The sequence below is a fragment of the Oratosquilla oratoria genome, chromosome 9 (assembly GCF_046742065.1).
Source record: "Oratosquilla oratoria isolate Oo_2021 chromosome 9, ASM4674206v1, whole genome shotgun sequence".
NCBI lineage: Eukaryota > Metazoa > Arthropoda > Malacostraca > Stomatopoda > Squillidae > Oratosquilla > Oratosquilla oratoria.
In genome coordinates, this window is record NC_134785.1 from 59,048,155 (window position 1) to 59,070,584 (window position 22,430).

The window sequence follows — 22,430 nt, forward strand, 5'->3', positions numbered from 1 at the left end:
AAATTTAAACACGATAACAAAGCCAAAGTTATATTAAACTAGATTAAACAAAACTCCAACTGTAACTGGTCTGTAACATGGTCTGTTTGCTGGAAAACTTATAAGCATCCTTGGGTATGGTATGGTCACAAGAAGCAACCCATTCTCTGCCACAACAGTATTCACACCAAGCACAGAATTGACCCATAATTTTCAACTCTCAATTCATACTGTCTTGTATGGCATAACAACTAAACATATTTAATTTATAGCCTTGTTCTTTTTTAAAATAGAAAATATCAAATAAGCAATGTACCTATAACAATTAGATTTAGAAATAAAATATTTTCCTCTAATTCTACATAACTATATATGATAGGACTGGCACATCAAAATTGTGCCCATTCATCTTTCCCATTCACACATTAAAATAAGATGCTGGTATTTGTTTTGCACCAAGGATATAATTGGAAATGGTCTAATATGTATACAAAACAGAATAATATGAAAATGCTGAGAAAAGAAGCCGCGCCACCCCTGAAGGAAGATGGTGAAACACAACCTTTCAAATATAAAACTTCACAAAACCCAACTCTTACAAAGTCAATTCCCATTCGCAGCTCATCATACATGCCACCAACAAAAACATTGCAAATGATCAAGGTATTAGTACTTTCTATAGTACATAAATGGATCCTGAAAGTAGTTTTTAGTGCCAGTTGTGATAGGTGTAGGCAACCCCAGGATACTGTGGGGCCTGAGAGACTCTGGCACAAGAGCTTGGGTCGTTTGGGGAGCGCTGGCTCAAATCTCAAGACAGTATTGCTCGGATTTCCTTGTGGACATGACACAAAAAGTCAACATAGCTGGGTGTTCCATATACACCTTTATCTTCTACCAAGTAGTTTCGCATTACCATCTCATGTTTGCCTTGTTGTGGAACCACAAACATCTGTTGGGTGAAAATTTATAAAATAGAAACTTGGCAAAGGTAAATTAGGTATTAGCATTTTTTATAATTATACATACACATACCAAGTGCTTTTTCCCCCTTCAAGGAAGAGAGCATAAATCAAAAGGCACAATTACATTCCCTACTCGCTCCCTTCCACACATCACAGCATCATCCATATACAACCTTTCTCCACTCCTACCAGTTTCCACCCTCTCCTTCCTCAACAGGCATCCCCCTTTCTCAATGCTCCCTTCACCCCATCCATCTTCCCCTCTGTTACCCCCTCCTGCCCACTCCATCCACCTCTGCCTTCCACACTCCACTCTATCTCTTTGTGTCAAAACCATCCCACCAACTCCCCCTCCACCCCTACTCTCCTCCCCACCCCACTAAGCCTAGCAACCCCCTACCACACTTCTCAGACACCTCATCTATAACACATCCAAATTCCCTTTCTCATGTTCAATATTTCTACCCCATACAGTACTATTGGTACAATCACCCTTTCATACTATCTCCTCTTAGCATCCATTCCCAAATATCCATTTCTCACAACACTTCTTAAAATTAATATAAATAATTAATGCAAGAGATCAGGATGCAGTGATATTGGGATGTAATGATTAAAGAAGACTCGAGAGAATCAATTTGTTGTCCTGGTTCTCTGTTAAAAGAGACCTCCATCTCCAAGGAAGCTGGTCACAGCCACCAGTTCAGCTTACAAATCACTCAGTGATTTTCTGTTGCTGTCAGGAAGGTGCGAGTGTAGGGCACTGTATTAAGATGTGCTCTGTATCTCCTGTGTAGTGGTTATTTCTAAGATAATCTGACTTTTGCAGGCTGTGTTGGTACAGTTTTAATTTAGGCTGATGATCTGAATATAGACGTGCTAATGCAACTTTTTCTCATCTTTAAAGTGATTTCTCTGCTAAGTTGATTTCTAGGTGAGCTCAGTGAAGTATTGAATTTGACAGTTCATTGTACTGAAATGTTTGTTTTGTGATAAGTGTTTGTATGAATGTTTTTGCATGGGTACATTGCAGAGTACCAAGGGGCGGGTTATTGTGGTACCTAAGAAAATCAAACATGGAAGTGAATGGATGAAGCCAAACAAGACCAAAACTCAGGTGGAACGATGCTATTATTAAATACTTGCACAAGAAAGGGACTAAAGAAAAGAGTGTGCAAGATCAGAGTGGTTAGATAAGGCCAATACAACAGGAACCCCATATAAAGATGGTGGAAAAGCTGTGGGGAAAAAAATGCAAACAAGCCATACCCTTAGGTGCTTCTTTCTTTCGCCGCGAACACTTGCTATGATTCCACGGACTCTTGACGATGATGGATTGTCAAGTTCAGGAAGTTCTGCCATTACAGGGTCCAGCTGATGTGGGGCACTCACTCCAAACACATCCATCATCCACTCATGTGGCGTACAGGACCCTACCCAAATAAATATGCTTATTCCATTTTCCAGAAGGAAGACCCCATCGTTTCTTAACTTTTCATACGAAGTCCTTACAACTGGAGGTAATTCTGTATCCTGAAATTTAAAAAAATAGACATTAATGTAACAAAGCTTGAAGACGTGTTCTCCTATATTAGTGATATGTATACTCCATCTTCTGTTAGTTTGTCATCATGTAGGACACGCCCATGTGCAACTACTAGTTTCAATATCTTACTTGTGGGTCAGCATCTGACAGGCACACTAGCCTTGGGTAGAAGTAGCATACACTTGCTGAGACGTCAAAGGTAGACATCAAATACATGTGGAGGGATCTTTCATCACACGTTAAGTCTTGACCTCCACTGACTGCATCACATTTAGATAAACAATTGACATAGAGAGGGAGAAGTTTCATAAGTTCAGGTAATATAAGTTGGCCGACAGACGATGGTGAGGCACAGTTTTTACGGTAACATGCAAGGATCTGCGCAGTTCTGGCTATCAAATTTTCTTTCACCTGAAATGCATTTGAAATATACAAATACAAGTCATGGATATTACTTCCACCAACTAATTTTGGATTCCAATATAGTATGAAATATTTCAAATGACAATGAAAATTACAAGCTATTAAAAGATAGATATATACTTCAATCTATTAAAATTGCTTGTAACAAAAAATCTTACCTGTTTTGCATTTGTTTCTAGCAATCTCATAATAGATTGCTTACCAAAGAAGTTCATCATTGTATCAAGATCACAGTTCTTATACAGGTCTGCCATTTGGCTGCATACATTTAGTGCTAGATTAAGAATACGGAGGCGACGTTTACCAGAACATGAAGTAAAAAGTAAAGCAGCTTGTATGTATACTCCATCTTCTTCCGTTAGTTTGTCATCATGTTTAACTTCAATAGCAATGGCTTTACTAGAGTCAACACAAGCCATTTCTATATCTTGGGTATTAGACATGAAGAAGTGACCAAAGAAGTCTACGGGTCTCACTCCTGTAGACGTTCTTACTCTCATTACAGCATCAAATGCTATATTCCTCTTTATATTCATTTTTAGATCTTGTAAAAATCTTGATCCATCTTTGTCTGCTTGAAAATATGTATACTTGTGACACTGTCCACCAGTTAAGCGAGTCACTTGACCAATGGTTGCTAAATCTACATAAGAATCATTGAAGATGAAAAGATCTACTCCACATCCAGCAGAAACAAGATCTTGTCCCAAATTATTATAAAACATGCCATTTGGTGACAAAACATTCTTCTCTTTTTCTGTGCCAAGGGTTTTACGATCTTCACGATTCTTTAGCTTTCCACCACCTTCACTTTGAGGCAAAGATGAGTGGAACACAAACAGTTTGCCTGCACGACCAGAAGCTTGTAAAGCAGACATTCCAGCCTGAAGCGCACAAGCAAGAGCCCCCGAGTTTTCACGAGTATTGTGGAAGTTCTGGGGAATGCATTCCATCAACTTGTCAATATTACTGGCAACTTCTTCAGCATCACACAATATACCATCTGGAACTGGGACAAACATGGTTTCCCTGTCACAGAGAACACACATTTCTGGAGCCTGGCCATTGAGCTTATAAAAATGTACATTGGAATCATATGTTATAAATCCAACTTTGATAGTTGGCTTTTCCATGGGTTGACCATTCTCAATATCTATAGGTAAGTGTTCTAAAATAGACCTCATATTCTGACATAGTAAAGGAATCACACGTCTCTGCATCATCAGCTGACTCATCTCCATTACAAATATAAATGCTGGTTCTTTAGGGAGTTGTTTGTCCTGCAAAATGAATAAATCAATTGTAGCTTTCATCATCCAGATAAACTCATGGTATAACAAAATTTATAATCATTATTTCATTATTCTATCCCGTCTTCTTACTCGACAATATTCCGGAGTAGCTGCATATTCGTAAGCTCCCAAACAAAGTTCCGCTCTTTGGAATTTATCCGTTCGTTGTCCAGTTTGGTCTAGATGGCAGAAATACTCACTTGGAACCTCGTTTGAGGCCCGACAGAGCATACACTGATACCTGTAAAGATAATACACGTGATCAAGCTACATGCTCTACAATCCATGTATTACTATTCTCTGTTTACACAATTCACTTGATCAGTAATATACTTCACTTAGTTCTTGCGCTTGTGGCAGGATCGGAGGAGGGATTGAGGAAGCTGGTGACAGAGTTTGGGAGAGTGTGTGATAGAAGAAAGCTGAAGATAAATGTGGGTAAAGGTAAGGTGATGAGATGTACAAGGGGTGAAAGTGGCAGTAATCTGGAAGTGAGCATTAAGGGAGAGCAACTGGAGGAAGTGGATAGTTTTAGATATTTGGGTGCAAATGTGGCAGGAAAGGGTGGAGGTAGAATGTAGATTGAGAGAAGCGAGTAAATGCCTTGGTGGTTTAAAAAGTGTAATGAGGAATAGGAATCTGGGAATGGATGCTAAGAGGAGACTGTATGAAGGAGTGATTGTGCCAACAGCACTGTATGGAGCAGAAACATGGAACATGAGAGAGGAAGAGAGAAGGAACTTGAATGTGTTTGAGATGAAGTGTCTGAGAAGTATGATGGGGGTTACTAGGCTAGATAGAGTGAGAAATGAGGAAGTGAGGAGGAGAACAGGGGTGGAAAGGGAGCTGGGAGATAGGGTGGATGAAAGAGTATTAGGATGGTTTGGACACATGGAAAGAATGAGTGAAGAAAGACTAGGAAAGGAGGTATGGAAGGCAGATGTGGAGGGAGTGAACATGAGGGGACGTCCTAGGATGAGATGGATGGATGGGGTGAAGGGGGCTTTGGGGAAGAGGGGAATGTCGGTTGAGGAAGGACAGGAGAGGACAGAAGACAGGGGTGAATGGAGAATGGTTGTATATGGAAAATGTTGTGATGCATGAGGTGGATTGGATGGGGGAATGGGGGTGAGGTAGTGTGTGTGAGCAAAAATTTTTGACGCAGCCCAAAGGGATTTCTCCCCGTCCTCTCCTTTATATATGGGGGGATCGAGAAGGGGGGTCGCCGATTTAATGAAGCAGCCTTGCTGTGGATGTGCTGTGTCCTGTGACACTGCTTCTGACCCAGGGCAGTGGACAGGGTGCAGGGATGACCCGTCATCTAGGAGGTGCTAAGATGGGAGGGAGGGTGGAGGGGTGTGGAGTGTTTTCGGGGATGAAATGGGTGGGAATGTTTTTGTGCCTTGTCCTTTTTAGCTACCCCCCTGGTAAGGGGGAAAAAAGCCTTGGTATATGTATGTATGTAGTTCATATCATAAGGTCCCACTCTGCTAACTGAAACCATTCCCAGTTGCTCAGAAGCCGTGGGTCCCCTGTAAGAGGCATGGGTCAAAGGACCAATTGACCTATAGGAACCAAAAGATAAACAGGTTCCCCAATGAGCAACTCTATCACCAACACTAATCTATTCAAACTACTTCCCCATCCCAAAGCTCTTAACAATAAATTGTTTCCTCACAGCAACTAGCAACAGTTCTTAGGCCCTCCCATGGATCTCTCTAGGACAAAACTCTGAACCCTTGTCTGTTGTATTGGTGTGGGTCTGTTTCTAATCACCAGTTAAAAGCGGTACATGGAAGGGAGCAGCCAATGACTCAACTTTCCATGTAAGAAATAAAGCCGAGATTGATGAAATCGATATCCCAATCCCAGTCTACAGACAGTGTCTGATCCTTGAGGTTTTAAAATGGTAAACTGCACCATCCATCTTGCAGGACTACCACAAGAAGATACCCATTACTGATTCCTAAAGACTCGTACCTATATAGCATGTGTATATGTATGTATACCTGCCATGGATACAATCCTAAGCCTCATGGCAATATAAAAAAAACATAAAATTACCTACCTCCTCCCACCATCAATGAACTGCATCAGTGGTCCCATGTAAGCTTTGCATCGATTGCATCGTACTGGTCCATTTGTGAGCACCGTCCCCTGATATGGAGGAGCTTCTCCAGGTTCCTGATCTGCCAAGGGGCTAACAACCAAACTGAATGGTACTGAAGTTTGCTTGATCATGTCTGGAGTGGCAGGGATACTATACATGGTGGACCGCATGAAACGAGGAGAGGCATTACCTCCATCTTTGACGAGAAAATTCGTAGTCACCAACGGAGGTACCTGCCCTTTAAGACTCGTTATGAAGTCCCCACTCCTGTTCCTTCGATCCTCCTCAGTTACCTGTAAAGGACTGGGCATGTCATCAGGATTAAGTCTTCTTGACTGTCCCTGAGCTGCACCGGGATATCCACCTCCAGGATAGCCGCCCCCTTGCCCAGGAGCACCAGGGTAACGATTCTGCATGCCACCTTGCGGTGGGCCTCCGGCACCATTAAGAGTTGGAGTTCCTTGCATTCCTTGATGCATAGCTCCTGGCCCCTGGGGCATGTGACCGGGTCCCATCGATCCTGGACCCATTGGTCGTGGCTGCATGTGACCCGGTCCCGCCATTGACCGTGGAGGCATTGGCCCTGGTGGTGCCATTTGAGGTGGTGGTGCTCCTGAAGATGGGGGCATTGCACCTGGTGGTGCCATGGAGGAAGGAGGCATTGCACCTGGTGGTGCCATGGAGGAAGGAGGCATTGGGCCTGGAGGTGCCATTGCACCTGGGGGTCCCATTGAACCTGGAGGTGCCATTGATGGAGGAGGCATTGAACCTGGAGGTGCCATTGATGAAGGAGGCATTGAACCTGGAGGTGCCATTGATGAAGGAGGCATTGAACCTGGAGGTGCCATTGATGAAGGAGGCATTGCACCTGGGGGTGCCATTGATGAAGGAGGCATTGCACCTGGGGGTGCCATTGAAGAGGGCGGCATTGCGCCTGGGGGTGCCATTGATGAAGGAGGCACTGGGCCTGGGGGTGCCATTGATGAAGGAGGCACTGGACCTGGAGGTGCCATTGAAGGCGGCATTGCCCCTGGAGGTGCCATTGGGCCTGGTGGTGCCATTGAGGAAGGTGGCATTGGGCCTGGTGGTGCCATTGAGGAAGGTGGCATTGGGCCTGGGGGTGGCATTGGGCCTGGGGGTGCCATTGAAGGAGGCACTGAGCCTGGGGGTGTCACTGTGGATGGAGGCATTGGTCCTGGGGGTGGTGCTGAGGAATGTGGCATTTGACCTGGTGGAGCCATAGGTGTTGGTGGCCCAGATGGTGGTTGTGGACTAGGCGAAGCCCCAGGTGGTGGTAATCCAGCAGGAGCTGGCATCCGACCTGGTGGTGCCCCTGGACCAGGAGGTGCACCCGATGTCATTGGTCTTGGCCCCTGTGGGGGTCCTACAGGCCTTTGTGGCATGGTTGGCTGAGGACCTGCAGCTGAAAAAGGAGGTGGTCCTCCTGGCCTTGGTGCCATTCCTCCTGGTGGAACAGGTCCTCGTGGAGCCGCAGACACAGGAGGACCCCCTGGTCTAGGTGGCCCCATTCCCAACCCTGGAGATGGTGACGGTGTTGGTGGTTTGGGTGGACCAGCAGCATGGATGCCATTTGGTATAGAATTAGGGGGTGCTTGACCTGGAGGTCCTGGTTTTAAACCCTGAATGACAGAGATAGAATTATTAACAAAACAATAAACATACGAATAAATGTATTTATTTGAAATATCTCCAATATCATCATCAAAGCAAAAGTACAACATTAACAGGAAGTATTTCCATGCGACAAAAGTACAAACTTCTTGCATACATATACCAAAGGCTTTTTCCCCCTTACACGGGGGGTAGCCAAAAAGAAAAAGGCATAGAAATCACTCTCCTTAAAAGTGGCAGTTTGCCGACAAGATTGACGAGATAAACACCATATGAGGACGGAGCCTTTATTTGTACGATTTTTTGCTTATTACAGCTATTTCAAGTACAAGTTGAGATACAAATGCTTGAGATTAAATAAGGGGAAAGGAGGGAACGGGGAGAGAAAAGGGGGGGGGGGGATTGGACACTGGGAAAGGATGAGAATGCTGGCCCAAACGTCTGTGGGCAAAATGTCCACAAAGGGTGGTTTAGATATTTAATATTTTGCTGGCCATGGGTATTAGGGGAATAATGTGAGGCGAGATGTTAAACATGTCCCTGGTTTGTTAAATAGTGTTCGTTCCTTGAATGATTGCTGCTTCTAAACACTTTCTGCGGATTTTGTCTGGTTCCCGTATCAGCAGCTCTGCATTCTTCCAGTCCATAAGATGGTTTTCCTTGTTTCTATGTGTCACACATACATTGGTGGTGACATCATGCCTGACGTCGTAACGGTGTTCACGTATTCGTGTATTCAGGTCGTGTGACGTTTCTCCGATGTAAACTTTATCACATCTCATCCTTTCCCAGTGTCCAATCCCCCCCCTTCTCCTCCTCCTCCTCTTCCTTCCCCCCCTTTTCTCTCCTTTCCCCTTATTTAATCAAGCATTTGTATCTCAACTTGTACTTGAAAAAGCTGTAATAAGCGAAACATCGTACAAATAAAGGCTCCGTCCTCATATGGTGTTTATCTCGTCAATAGAAATCACTCCCACCCATTTCATTTCCCATATATTCCACTCCCCTCCACCCTCCTATCTTGACAACTCCTGGATGACGGGTCATCCCTGCATCCTGTCCACTGCCCTGGGTCAGCAGCAGTGTCGCAAGACACAGCACATCCACAGCAAGGCTGCTTCATAAATTCGGCAACCCCCACCCCTCTCCGTCCCCTCATGCAGGAAAGGAGAAGACAGGGAGAAATCCCTTCGGGCTGCGTCAAAATTTTTCTCATACATACTTCCTCATCCCCCACCCACTCCCCCTCATGCATCACAGCCTCATCTATACACAACCTTTCTCCATTCACCCCTATCTTCTGTCCTCTCCTGTCCTTCCTCTACAGACATTCCACTCTTTTGTAAAGCCCCTTTCACCCCATCCATCCATCTCATCCTAGGACGCCCCCTCATATTCACTCCTTCCACACTTCTTTTACTAATCTTTCTTCACTCATTCTTTCCATGTGTCCAAACCATCCTAATACTCTTTCATCAACCCTATCTCCCAGCTCCTTTTCCACCCCTGTTCTCCTCCTCACCTCCTCATTTCTCACTCTATCTAGCCTAGTAACCCCTATCATACTTCTCAGACATTTCATCTCAAACACATTCAAGCTCCTTCTCTCATGTTCCATGTTTCTGCCCCATACATTGCTATTGTCACAATCACTCCTTCATATAACCTCCTCTTAGCATCCATTCCCAGATGTCTATTTCTCATCAACTTTTTAATCCACCAAGGCATTTACTCGCTTCTCTCAATCTACATTCTACCTCCACTCCTCCCTTTCCTGTCACATTCGCACCCAAGTATCTGAAAATATCCACTTCCTCCAGTTTCTCATCCTTAATACTCACTTCCAGCCTACTGTCACTCTCTCCCCTTGTACATCTCATCACCTTACTTTTGCCCACATTTATCTTCAGTTTCCTCCTTTCACACACCTTCTCAAACTCTGTCACAAACTTCTTGCATATTTAAAACAATTATAGACAACAGAGCAAACTTGGTAAAAGTTATATTAAATGTACACATACCATGTTTGGGCTTCATCCAAATGTTGCTTCAGTTTTACAGACTGGAAACTTGCAGCCCCAAAGTAGTTAGCAACATCCCTTGAACCCTCTGAGACCTCTCCAGAAGAAATTCTGGATTGCTGTTTGCGATGTATCAATCAATTGTTACCTCAAGTTTCACTAAGTGGAAAATCTGCAACACCACAGTGGCTAGCAACATTAACGACCTCCCACGTATCTCTGAGAAGAAATTTTGAACTGTTTGTTGTATCAGTGTTTAATGGTTTCTATGTCATGGGCTGAAAGCTGCAGGAGGAACAGTTGCCAACTCTCCCCATGTGTGAAAAGGTGTTACATACATATACCAAGGCTTCTTCCCCCTTACCAGGTGTTAGAAACAGTTTGAGACCAAGTGTCAGGACTGTACCTCCTGATGGAGGCAAGGATGTTGACAGTTTTGAAAATGGGCAGCTTCTCTGTCCATCTTGCCAGACTATCACACACAGGTAACCATCATTGGTTCCTTGTGTGTCGTTTCATTATGGGTTTTGTTTCCATGGCATTAGCTCATAGGAGTCAAAAGTTGTCCGTTCTTATGAGGAAAGAAGTCAAACTTGAAGAGAATACTTTGAACTACTACCAACAGAGGTAAGAATGTTGATGGGCTTTGAGGAAGATCAGCATGTATATGTAATTCTCCAACATATGTCTCACTGGGCCAACACAAGCAGGTACTCAACAGTTGTCCAACTTTATACTATCAAGTATATCTATAAACCAAGGTAGCCAAGTCAATAGGCATGCACCCACTCCCACCTTTGTTTCCCTTTCATCTTAGCTCCTCATGGATGAAGGGTCATACCCATCTCCTGCCCACTGCCCTGGGTCAGAGGCAATGCAGCAAAACACAGCACATCCACAATAAAGCCACTTCATTTAATCGGTGACATCCTTAAAAAAAAAATCACGCAATGTCATAATATCAGTTATCTTGTCTCCCTGTATTGACTGCATGTTGTTGTACAGTAAAAATTACACAGTAGCATGCAGTCAACCACTTTGGTGTGATGACGCCTACATAGGCGTCATGAGATGCGAGATACATGAGGATGCCAGCATCAGCGTCTTGATTACAAATATTTTGTAGTTATACACGAGTTACCTCTGCATTCTGTGAACTAGCTTGATCATGTTTTCTGTGTTTATTATTACTTGAGTAAAAGACTGAGTAATACAGCAGTGACTTTATATTTTATAAAGCCAGTAATGTGATGTATTGTGCATATGGCAGCCAATGCTGTGTGCGAGAATTTGACTTCTACTGAAATAGTTAAGGACCGTTTTCGGGCACCACACGGATTAGAGTCACACATCATTTTGTCTTTAACAGTAAATTCCCCACTAGAGGAATGATGCTACTTTTGTACTACAACTATCTACCCTTTATGCTGTTCCTACTAAAAAATGTTCTGTACCACTTATACCAAAGGCTTTTTCCCCCTACATGGGGGATAGCCAAAAAGAAAAAGGCACAGAAACCACTCCCACCCATTCCATTCCTCCACCTTCTTGAGTATACTTTCCTTTTTGCCTGTCCCCTGAGGTGGAAGTTGAGAGTTGAGGATAGATAAGGTGGAAAGGGGCAGAAGGCAGGGAGGTTGCTTTGAGTAAACTTTTTAAACAAGAAGTAAGAGGAGCAGGAGAAACTGAAAGAAGTGTGGGAGGTGGTGATGGATAGTGGTGGTGGGAGTGGAAGAGAAATGTACATGTGGAAGTGACAAGGTGTGGAAAGACAGCACATGGAACATGGAGGACGGGAGAGAACAGAAGGAAGGGGAGTGAATGGTGGGATGATGGAGTGAAGATATGTATTAGAAGAGGAAAAAAGCAAGCATTTAGGGATTGCTTGGAAAGTAGGAATCAGGAAGCATACGAGATACAAAAAAATAAGAAGAGAGATAAGACAAGATTAAGGGATACAAAGAGGAGAGATTTAAAATGAGGGAGGATTATGACAAATCCTTTAAAGTAATAAAACGAGTTTTGGATGGAAGTTAAGGGAAGAAGGGGAAGTGAGTGAAGCAGAGAAGAAAAGGAAAATGGCACAGATGGATATGCCTAACCCCATACTCCCTGAAGACGACGACAATGACCAGAGTCCACAGCACAAGTTTCACAGAGGATGGTGAACACAGCCTCCTGATTCATCTCAATGAAAGCAAAGCCCTGGGACCAAATGGTCTTTCACTTTTGATGTTGAAGACCTCTGCAGATCTGCTATACAAACCCCTCACATTTATCCTCCAAGCATTTGTGGACAATGGTGAAATTCCTCACTACAGACAGGGGGTAAATCTAACTCCAATTTATAAGGCAATAAAGCCTTAAGAAAAAAGAAGAAATAAGCAAAGATGAGGTAAAAGCAGTTATTAAAATGATGAGAGCAGGTAAGGCACCTGGGTTAGATGGGTACAGGGATGGTGGACTGACTGGCGAGGTTGTTCAAGGTTTGTCTAAAAGAGGGAAGAGGGTGGAAGGGAGTGGAGTGTGATAGGGATGGAATGGGTGGGAGTGGTTTTTATGCCTTTGGTTTTTTTTTTGGCTACCTCCCTCATTAAAGAGTGTAATGAGGAATAGACATTTAGGAATGGATGCAAAGAGGACACTGTATGAAGGAGTGATTGTGCCAACAGCACTGTATGGGGCAGAAACGTGGAACATAAGAGAAGAAGAGAGAAGGAGTTTGAATGTGTTTGAGATGAGGTGTCTGAGAAGTATGGTGGGGGTTACTAGGCTGGATAGAGTGAGAAATGAGGAGGAGAACAGGGGTGAAAAAGGAGCTGGGAGATAGGGTTGATGAAAGAATATTTGGATGGTTTGGACACATGGAAAGAATGAGTGAAGAAAGACTAGTAAAAGAGGTATGGAAGGCAGATGTGGAGGGAGTGAACATGAGGGGACGTCCTAGGATGAGGTGGATGGATGGGGTGAAGGGGGCTTTGGGGAAGAGGGGAATGTCTGTTGAGGAAGGAAGGGGGCTTTGGGGAAGAGGGGAATGTCTGTTGAGGAAGGAAGGGAGAGGACGGAAGACAGAGGTGAGTGGAGAATGGTTGTATATGGATGATGATGTGATTGCATGAGGAGGAATGGGCGGGGGGGTGGGGGGTGGGGTAGTATGTGTGAGTAAATTTTGACACAGCCCGAAGGGATTTCTCCCCGTCCTCTCCTTATATGCAAGGGGGGACGGAGAGGGGGGGGATCGCCGATTAAATGAAGCGGACTTGCTGTGGATGTGCTGTGTCTTGCGACACTGCTTCTGACCCAGGGCGGTGGGCAAGGTGCAGGGATGACCCGTCATCCAGGAGGTGCTCAGATGAGAGGGAGGGTGGGAGGGGTGTGGAGTGTATTTAGGGATGAAATGGGTGGGAGTGCTTTTATGCCTTTCCCTTTTTGGCTACCTCCCTTGAAAGGGGGAAAAAGCCTTGGTATATGTATGTACCTCCCTTCTAAGGGGGAAAAAGGCCTTTGGTATATGTAAGTAAAAGAGGGTAGAGTGCCTAAGGACTGCAGGAGAACCTGTATAGTTTTGCTTCACAAGGGAAAAGGGGACAAGTGTGAGGATACTAGTTTCAGAGGGATCAGTTCGTTGAGTGTAGTTAGAAAGGCTTATGGAAGGGTTTCGATGGAGAGGAGAGAGTAATTGAAGAACAGTGTGCATTTAGGACAGGTTAGGGTTGTTTGAATAAGATTTTTGAAGGTGCTGTGGGAGGTATTGCAGATATATGGGATAGGAGGAAAGCTGATAAGAGGCGTCAAGACTTTTTACTATAGTAGTAAAGCCCGAAGGGATTTCTCCCCGTCTTCTCCTTTCCTGCATGAGGGGACGGAGAGGGGGGTCGCCAAATTTATGAAGCGGCCTTGCTGTGGATGTGCTGTGTCTTGCGACACTGCTTCTGACCCAGGGCAGTGGACAGGATGCAGGGATGACCCGTCATCCAGGAGGTGCCAAGATAGGAAGGAGGGTGGAGGGGAGTGGAATATATGGGAAATGAAATGGGTGGGAGTGATTTCTATGCCTTTTTCTTTTTGGCTACCCCCCGTGTAAGGGGGAAAAAGCCTTTGGTATATGGTATATATATATATATATATACAGTACAGCATGTGCTAAAATTAGAAATGGAAAGAGCGAATGCTTTGTGGTAAAGGTGAAACTTCACCCAGGGACATGTTATGTTGCCTTGGCTATTGAATTTATACATGGAAGGGGTGGTGCAAGAGGTAAATGCAAGGGTAATGGGCCAAGGTTTGCAAGTGGTTAAAGAAAATGGAAAAAAGTGGGAGGTAGGCCAGTTGTTTGCTGATGACATTGCACTTGTGGCAAGATCAGAGGAGGGATTAAGGAAGTTAGTGACAGAATTTGGGAAGGTGTGTGAAAGAAGTTGAAGATAAATGTGGTTAAAACTAAGGCAATGAGATGTACAAGGGGAGAGGATGGCAGGAAATTGGAAGCGAGTATTAAGGGAGAGAGAATGAAGTGGATAGCTTTAGATACTTGGGTGCGAATTTGGCAAGAAAGTGAGGAGTGGAGGTGGAGGTAGAATGTAGACTGAGAAAAGCAAGTAAATGCCTTGGGGGATTAAAAACTGTAACAAGAAATAGAAATTTGAGAATGGATGCTATGAGGGCATTGTATGAAGGGACGATTGTGCTGACAGCAGAAACATTGAATATAAGAGAGGAAGAGTTTAAATGTGTTTGAGATGAAATGCCTGAGAAGTGTGGTAGGAGTTACTAGGCTGGACAGAGCAAGAAATGAGGAGGTGAGGAGAACAAGGGTGAAAAGGGAGTTGGGAGATAGGGTTGATCAAAGAGTATTGGGATGGTTTGGACACATGGAAAGAATGAGTGACGAAAGATTAGTAAAAAGTGTGGAAGGAGAGGTGGAAGGAGTGAACATGAGGGGGTGACCGAAGATGAGACGAATGGATGGGATAAAAAGGGCAATGGGAAAGAGGGGAATGTCTGTTGAGGATGGAAGGGAGACGACAGACGATAGGAATGAGTGGAGAATGGTTGTGCATGGATGATGCTGCGAGGCATGGAAGAGAGTGGGTGTGAACAATCTTTTGACATGGCCCAAAGGGTTTTCTCACCGTTTTCTATTTTTCTGATCAAGAGGTTTTTTGTTTTTGTTTTTTTTTGCTAATTAATTAAAACAACCTCAATATGGAAATACTGTGTCTTGCTACATTGTTTCTGACTCAGGGCAGTGGTTGAGATGCAGGGATGACCAGTCATCCAGGAGCCAAGAAAAGAGTGAGGAAGGAGTGGTGAAAGGGAGTGGAGATGTGGGAATGAAATGGGTGGGGCTGGATTTATGCCTTTGACTTTGGCCATCTCCCTTGTAAAGAGGAAAAATGATATGATATGGTTTAACGTCACACACCCCCTATCAGGAGGCTAGGACGGTGCCTCTCACAGAGGACTTTGTAGCATGGAATTTAATGAACCATGCCCTTGATTCAATGTCGCTGGTGGCAGGATTCAAACCACCCTCACCTCGACCTTCGCCACAAGTAATGACGCCCTAACCCGCTCAGCCAGTGAGCTAAGCCATTGTTTTATGTATGTAATGCATTTATAGCATTTAATTCCTTATTTTTTTAATCATTTATTCATTTATAGCATTTAATTCCTTATTTCTTTAAGTATATACATTTCTAAATCTACAATTACAACTTTAAATTCTATATTTTTTGAACAACATTAATCCATTAGTGTATTGAACATTTAAATCTATCATCATCTTTGCAATTAACCCATTATGCAAAAATCTGGGACGCAACTGTCTGTTCACCCCAACAATACAGCCCTCGGAAGAGACAGACCTCAGAATTTGTGTATTTATAGATTCAAAGGCACATAGGCATGTGTACAAGGTTGATACTGAAGCCAACAGCAGGCTAGGAGTTATAAAGCAGCATTTCATATGCACTAATGGCAAGATTTTGTGCTCCATCAACTTGGCACTGGTCCGACGCAAACTCAACAATGGGGCCCAGTGCTGGTTGCCACATCTGGTAGATATCAAACAACAGGAAAATGTCCAATTAAGAGCAACTACGTTGGTACCCAAGCTGTGGGACTTCACAAGGAATGATATTTGGCTCTTGGTCTGTCAACGCTGGAGCAGATATACACCCGAGGTCTACAAGATATTCCATTGCTTTGATGATGTCCCCAACATTAGATTCTTCGACCTATGTACTAATGACCTCAAAAGACAGTACGAAACTGGACCGACCAACCCATTGGAGAACACCCATATGAGAGAACCAATTCACAACCAGGATTGAGCACCATCAATTGCCACTTTCAAGGCAAGGTATGAAAGGCACATAGGCTCACAGTGGCAATCCAGTAACATATATAATCAATCTACCAGATGTGTGGGTTACTACAGGAATGTACCTTGTTACCCTACTGAGCATGTCTAGGTAAACAAAATTCACTTCTATCAAACTTTATCCACCTAATTCTACACCAGTGCCCCCTCTATATCCGCTATTTTGCTTACCATAACTGGACCCCCCGGCTGGGGTCCTCCTTGTGGGCCTAGATTCATGGAAGCCATCTGCTGTGTAGGTGGTCCCCGAGGTGGACCTCTTGGTGGTCCAGGGGGTGGTCCTCCTGGTGGTCCTCCTGGTGGCCCTGCCATTGGCCCATTTGGTCTGAAGCCACCACCTGAAAATTAATTCACAACTAAGTATCAAGATGAATAATAATGTACAAATAACACTTCCTTACAAAATGTATGTTACCAATTTTTTTTACTATAAGAGTACCCTCACTTTTGGGAAAAATATATATATATATATATATATATATAGATACGTATATAATAATAATGATAATAAATCAATTAAAATCACCTTTCTAATTAGTTTGTCTTTCCCATCCATGAAATTTTGGTAATTATATATATATATATATATATATATATATACACACACACACACAACCACACATACATATTTTGAACATGCATATCACCACCACAATACATGCATTAATATATTCATTTGCATTATTGTATTGTTTTGAACAACTAGTGCTTTTGGATTATCTACAGTATATACTGTGGTACTCCAGGGAGCATATTGTGTGAAGCAGTTTGAATCAACTTCAAAATATTTGAAAATAAATTTCATCCAAAAAAGGACTGAGCACTACTGGTGTAAGTACAAGTGATTACTATGCTTTTTACACACCATATATAAACTCGGAATTATTTCAAGTGCCACCATAACCCAATGTAATTATTTGTACCCTCTAAATCTTAAGTCAATCAACAAATATATTTCATATGCAACCTACTTCCTTTAGGTCCATATGCTGCATAAAAGAAAACAAGTAATTACCATTAGTTTCTCAATACTGAAATCCTTCAACATGTGTGACATCTCAAAAATTTTCAACATTCCATCCAAACATTTATCAAACTAGATAATTCCTCATTTTGCAAATAAAAAAAATTCTTTTCTATACATTATCTAATACATAGAAGAAAAAAAAGCTTGTGGAGAAATGTCATTAAATAACTCACTGAAGAGTTAAATGTTTACAATTCCACCACACCTGTATTCACCTAAATGAAGTTTAGGCCAGACTTTTTTATTCACTGGGTTACAGGCACCATGATGGTGATGATGATAATGATGATGGTGATGATGATGATGATGATGATGATGATGATGAAAAGTAAAGGTGGGACTGCTTCAGGGATGTGTCATGTCACCATGGCTGTTCAATGCATACATGGATGGGGTGGTGCAGGTCAAGAAAAGGGTAACAGACAGGGGAATGGAGATGGTTAAAGAAAATGAAGAGAAGTGGGAGGTGAGCCATTTGTTGTTTGCTGATGACACTGCATTAGTGGCAGGGTCAGAGGAGGGATTAAGGAGTCAGTGACAGTTTGGAAAGGTACATGATAGGAAAAAATTCAAAATGAATTTGGGTAAAATCAAGGTGATGAGATGTACAAAGGGCAGCAAGTTGGAAGAGGAGAGAGGCTGGAGGAAGTGGATAGCATGTGGCAGGAAAGGGAGGAGTGGAGGTAGAAGTAAATTGCACATTGAGAGAAGCAAGTAAATGCCCAAAGGAATTGAACAGTGTCATGAGAAATAGGCATCTGGGAATGGATGCAAAGAGGAGATTGTATGAAGAGGTGGTTGTGCTAACAGTATTGTATGGGGTAGTCATGGAATTTAAGAGGGGCAGAGAGGAAAAGTTTAAACATACTAAAGATGAAATGTCTGAAGTATGGTAGGGGTTACTACGTTGGATAGCGTGAAACGAGGTGAGGAGGAGAGTGGTAGTGGAAAAGGAGATGACAGATAGGGCTGATGAAAGATTGTTGGGATGGTTTGAACACATGGGAAGAACGAATGATGAAGGATTAGTAAAAGAGGTGTGGAAGGCAGAGGATGAGATGGATGGTTGGGATGAAGGGGGCATTGGGCAAGAATGTCTGTTAAGCAAGGAATGGAGAAGGAAGGAGATGGGGATAAGTGGTGAGGGACTTTGTATGGATGATACTGTTATGCAAGGAAGGGAGGGAAGGGGGTGCTTATGTGTGGATGATATTTTGACGCAGCCCAAAAGGATTTCTCCCAGTCTTCTCTTTTTCTGCATGAAAGGAGAGGGGAGGTCACCAATTAAGTGAATCAGCCTTCCTGTGGATGTACCATCTTACTACACTGCTTCTGATCTAGGGCAAAGGGCGGTATACAGGGCTGACCCATCATCCATGAGGAGCTAAGAAGAGATGGAGGAAAGGGTGGCAGATGGGGGTGGAATGGGCGGAGTATGTATGTGCTTTTGACTTTGCCACGTCCCTTATTTGGGGGAGAAAGCTCTTGGCATATATATTTTTTATAAATATTTTTAGCATTTCGAGTCATTTTCCATTGTCATTGCATTTCGCATTGTAAATATATATACCTATATTTTTGCATTTTTGTACAATAAATAGTACATATTCATGTTCCTCAGTATTTCTTTGGTTGTTTAAATGGTTTACATGCAGTTTTGACAAAGGAAGAAATGATGAAGAATTACATATACCAAAGGCTTTTCCCCCTCACAAAGGCATAAAAACCACTCCCACCAATTCCATCCCCAACATACTCCACTCCCACTAATCGTGGCACCTCCTGGATGTGTCAATTTATCTCTCACGCATACTCCTTCACCCCCCATCCCCCCACCCACTCCCTCTCACGTATCACAGCATAAAAGACCTTAAAACTTTTCCCGAGTTGCAAAACATGAGCCCAGCTGGCAATGCATTCCTTACAGGATTAATGTGATTTCCCACGTTACAACTGAGGTTTCCTTACAGGCCACAACTTTGGTGTAACATAGCACCACATTAGTGAGCTCAAGTGAAAAATGGTCATATACTTTCAAATTGATTAAAAAATATATTTTTTTCAAATTCAAAGTATTTCTATGGGTGCCCAAAAAAGGGTCCTAATTCAAGCAATCCCAACAATGGTTGTCATCACTATTGTACCTTAACCAGGCATGTATAACCCATGTTAAGCCCAGTACTATTTCACATACCTATAGGACCAGCAATAAGTACCTCCTGGAGGTAGTCCTGCAAGATATATGCTAGAGGAAGCATCAGCATGGCAACCATATTCAAATCTTACAATCCCTCATCTCAATCAAAACATGCTCAGAACCGGCACCAAAACATTACCCCTACCCCTACTTTCTACAGAAGACTTACAATCGGTGTCAGCCACAGCCTACACTTCTCCTCTTACCCTGCAACAAAGACTTGCCCAGACTCGAATAACACAACAGTTCAATGCTTCCTCCCAGAAGGAGCTATGGGAGGTCCCAAGGACCAATACTACCTACTACAGGGCTGTACATTAACAAAACTACAACAACAGGTGACCTAATGTTACTTTTCCTTGACTTATCACTGCCTCCAAAGCTTTACATTAGGCTTCCTCTTCATTCAACTTCTAAGAATAAAGCAGAGCATCAGCCCCTAGTACCACCTTAATCTAAATCTAATTGACTAAACACTATCATATATCTAACATCAGGCTTTGTCAAAGTGTCACTCAATGCTACTAATATGACTAACCATAAGCTTCAGGCACCAAATGCAGAGTAACACATTCAGCAACTAGTCAATAAGATTCCCTACACAAGTACACTAACATCTGGCAAGCCTTGGCATATCATTATCTCTCAATCATTTATATATTCCATCATAAACCTATCAATCAAGGTGTTACTAATCATTTACCAAAATTATTACTATTCAGCACCCACATTCTGTGTCTTACTTTCTTGGAATAACAGGAGGGGGGTTCTTTATGAAATTTGCAAGAACAAAGTCTATTGGTGAGAGTATTTGACAACATATCATCTGAAATGTAAATTAAAGAGAAAGGTTTGAAACTGCAAGAAGAGATTGTTACAGTATGGCAGTGTGTGATTTCCTGCACTAATGCTTAATGCCAAGACCCACTCACAATATGGTACAAATTCAGTGTAGATGTAAGGGAAAACACTAATTTCTATCTCAAGATAATAGATTACAGCTAGTATACAGCACATGATTCAAAATCAATGTCTCCTATTAATATGACAATGTATTTCAAGCCCTGGCTGCAAGCAATGATGCTGCAATTACTCTGCTGGACTCAAAGACAAAGAAAAAGGTCACAAATGATAAGTGTAATGCTTATTTTTTGTTTTGTTTTTCACCACACTGTACCTTGGTGGCCATATTGGATCACTGTCAGTAAAATTTCAACATTTTGGATTTATGCAATACTCATCTTAACCTAATTAAATACAGTGTTGTCTTTTTTCCAAAACTAGTTGCAATGTTAGTTACCATACATTATAATTAGTAACTTCATACATTTGAAACATATGCTTGAAATACTGAACTAGGTAACGTGGTGAAGGTGGAAATACTTTGTTGTCCTTAATATTTTTCATTTATATAGTAGACCTGTCTCCTTAATCTTTAATTACCAAACAAATTTTAACAAACCAGATATAAAAAATAACCAAGTTAATGAAACTACGTTCTTATGCATGTAAGATATCAACACTAAAGATTACAATAATACACACCCCACTTGTTATCTTGTTCTCTGTCTCATATATACACTATTTTCAACTTTTGTCCATTCAAATCCTATACTATCATAACTATGGTTTTCTGTCCTGTTATCGTAAGGTCATTTACAATGCGAATGTTTGTTCTCACCTTGCATTCCTGGTGGAGCCATACCCCCTATGGTGCCAGGTGGGGGCATCATCTGCTGTGGTGGCTGAGATGGCATCATCGCTGCATAATCTGTAATCAAAGGTAGAGCTGCATAGAAAGACATCCAACTGACATGCAGCAGTACCTATGCTAACCATTATCATCACAAATGAAAAACATTAACTACAACTGCTGTAATACATCTACAGGGGCATACACAAATAATCTTCCAATAACTTGAATAAGGTCAATACTGACAACAGATTTTATCATTGTTTTCACATTTTCAATGTCGAACCAGTAACTGTAGCAGAACTGGGCCAACTTGTCCCCCGTTCATCATGGTATAACTAACCCATGTAATGAGCAAGATCATATTAACAGGTTTCTGTATTTACCGTGAAACATTCTTTCACTATACTGTACCTCCATTCACCAATGATCACTTTCCTAACCCGGTCTATGCAATGATATGGTCAATGGTCATCTTATGTTAATATTTTGGTATTATTGGTTTGAGTACTACTATTTTACGCCTACAGATGCACAATTTTTGTAGCCAATGACACGAAACTGCCACTGAAATAGGGATAGATATACACCATACGAGTTTCTAAACAGGTCATCTACAAACCCTTGCTGTCAAAACAATAATACTTTCTTGGGTGCCAGAAAGTTCCAATAATAAGGAAACCAATTTATATGTGACACTTAAACCGGACAAACACCCATTATCAACTTGATTTGTTTTTTGTGCGCACCATTTCAGAAATACCACAGGAAAACGCCACAAGTTGTAGAAAGTATAACCTCAAGTGACAATCACCTGATGGCTCTATTCTGCCACGTACAGCGCTTCTGCGCATGCGCGACTGTCCGGCCACGTCAGAATTGCCAACACAAGACAGTCGTACCCCGTCTTTATCTCAGGATCCAAATTTTTCTTTTAATTAAATAATTGAAAATATAAAGCGATAATATGTGATTGATTGCGACCATATTTTGGTAAGACATGATACCCATTAAAGAAATCAATACAGTGTTTAATATAGAAATATTATATTTCTTTAGATGTTTGGGTCTCACCCTTCGTAAGTATGTAAAGATATGAATGCAATAAATGTAAAGGTATATACCATGAAGTTTTGTCACTCATTTATTACGAGAAACAG

At 42.3% G+C, this 22,430-nt stretch overlaps 1 protein-coding gene across 5 annotated transcripts; it reads right to left on the bottom strand.

The window, feature by feature from the left end:
- Positions 1–16: 16 nt before the first annotated feature.
- Positions 17–22,148, bottom strand: Sec24CD (COPII coat complex component secretory 24CD). 5 transcript variants are annotated; one of them, XM_076190603.1, is made up of 11 exons: positions 22,085–22,148; positions 21,259–21,348; positions 17,325–17,342; positions 16,525–16,691; positions 6,983–7,955; positions 6,274–6,949; positions 4,296–4,446; positions 3,072–4,193; positions 2,620–2,901; positions 2,214–2,477; positions 17–931 (listed from the first exon to the last, which is right to left on the bottom strand). In XM_076190603.1, exons 1-11 carry the CDS (start codon positions 22,122–22,124, stop codon positions 791–793), a joined length of 3,924 nt encoding a protein of 1,307 aa, XP_076046718.1. In that variant the 5' UTR covers positions 22,125–22,148; the 3' UTR covers positions 17–790. The 5 variants fall into 5 exon arrangements, with proteins under 5 accessions (XP_076046718.1, XP_076046716.1, XP_076046719.1 ...); XM_076190601.1 differs by having other exon boundaries at positions 6,274–7,955; XM_076190604.1 differs by having other exon boundaries at positions 6,274–7,955; positions 22,020–22,133.
- Positions 22,149–22,430: the final 282 nt, after the last annotated feature.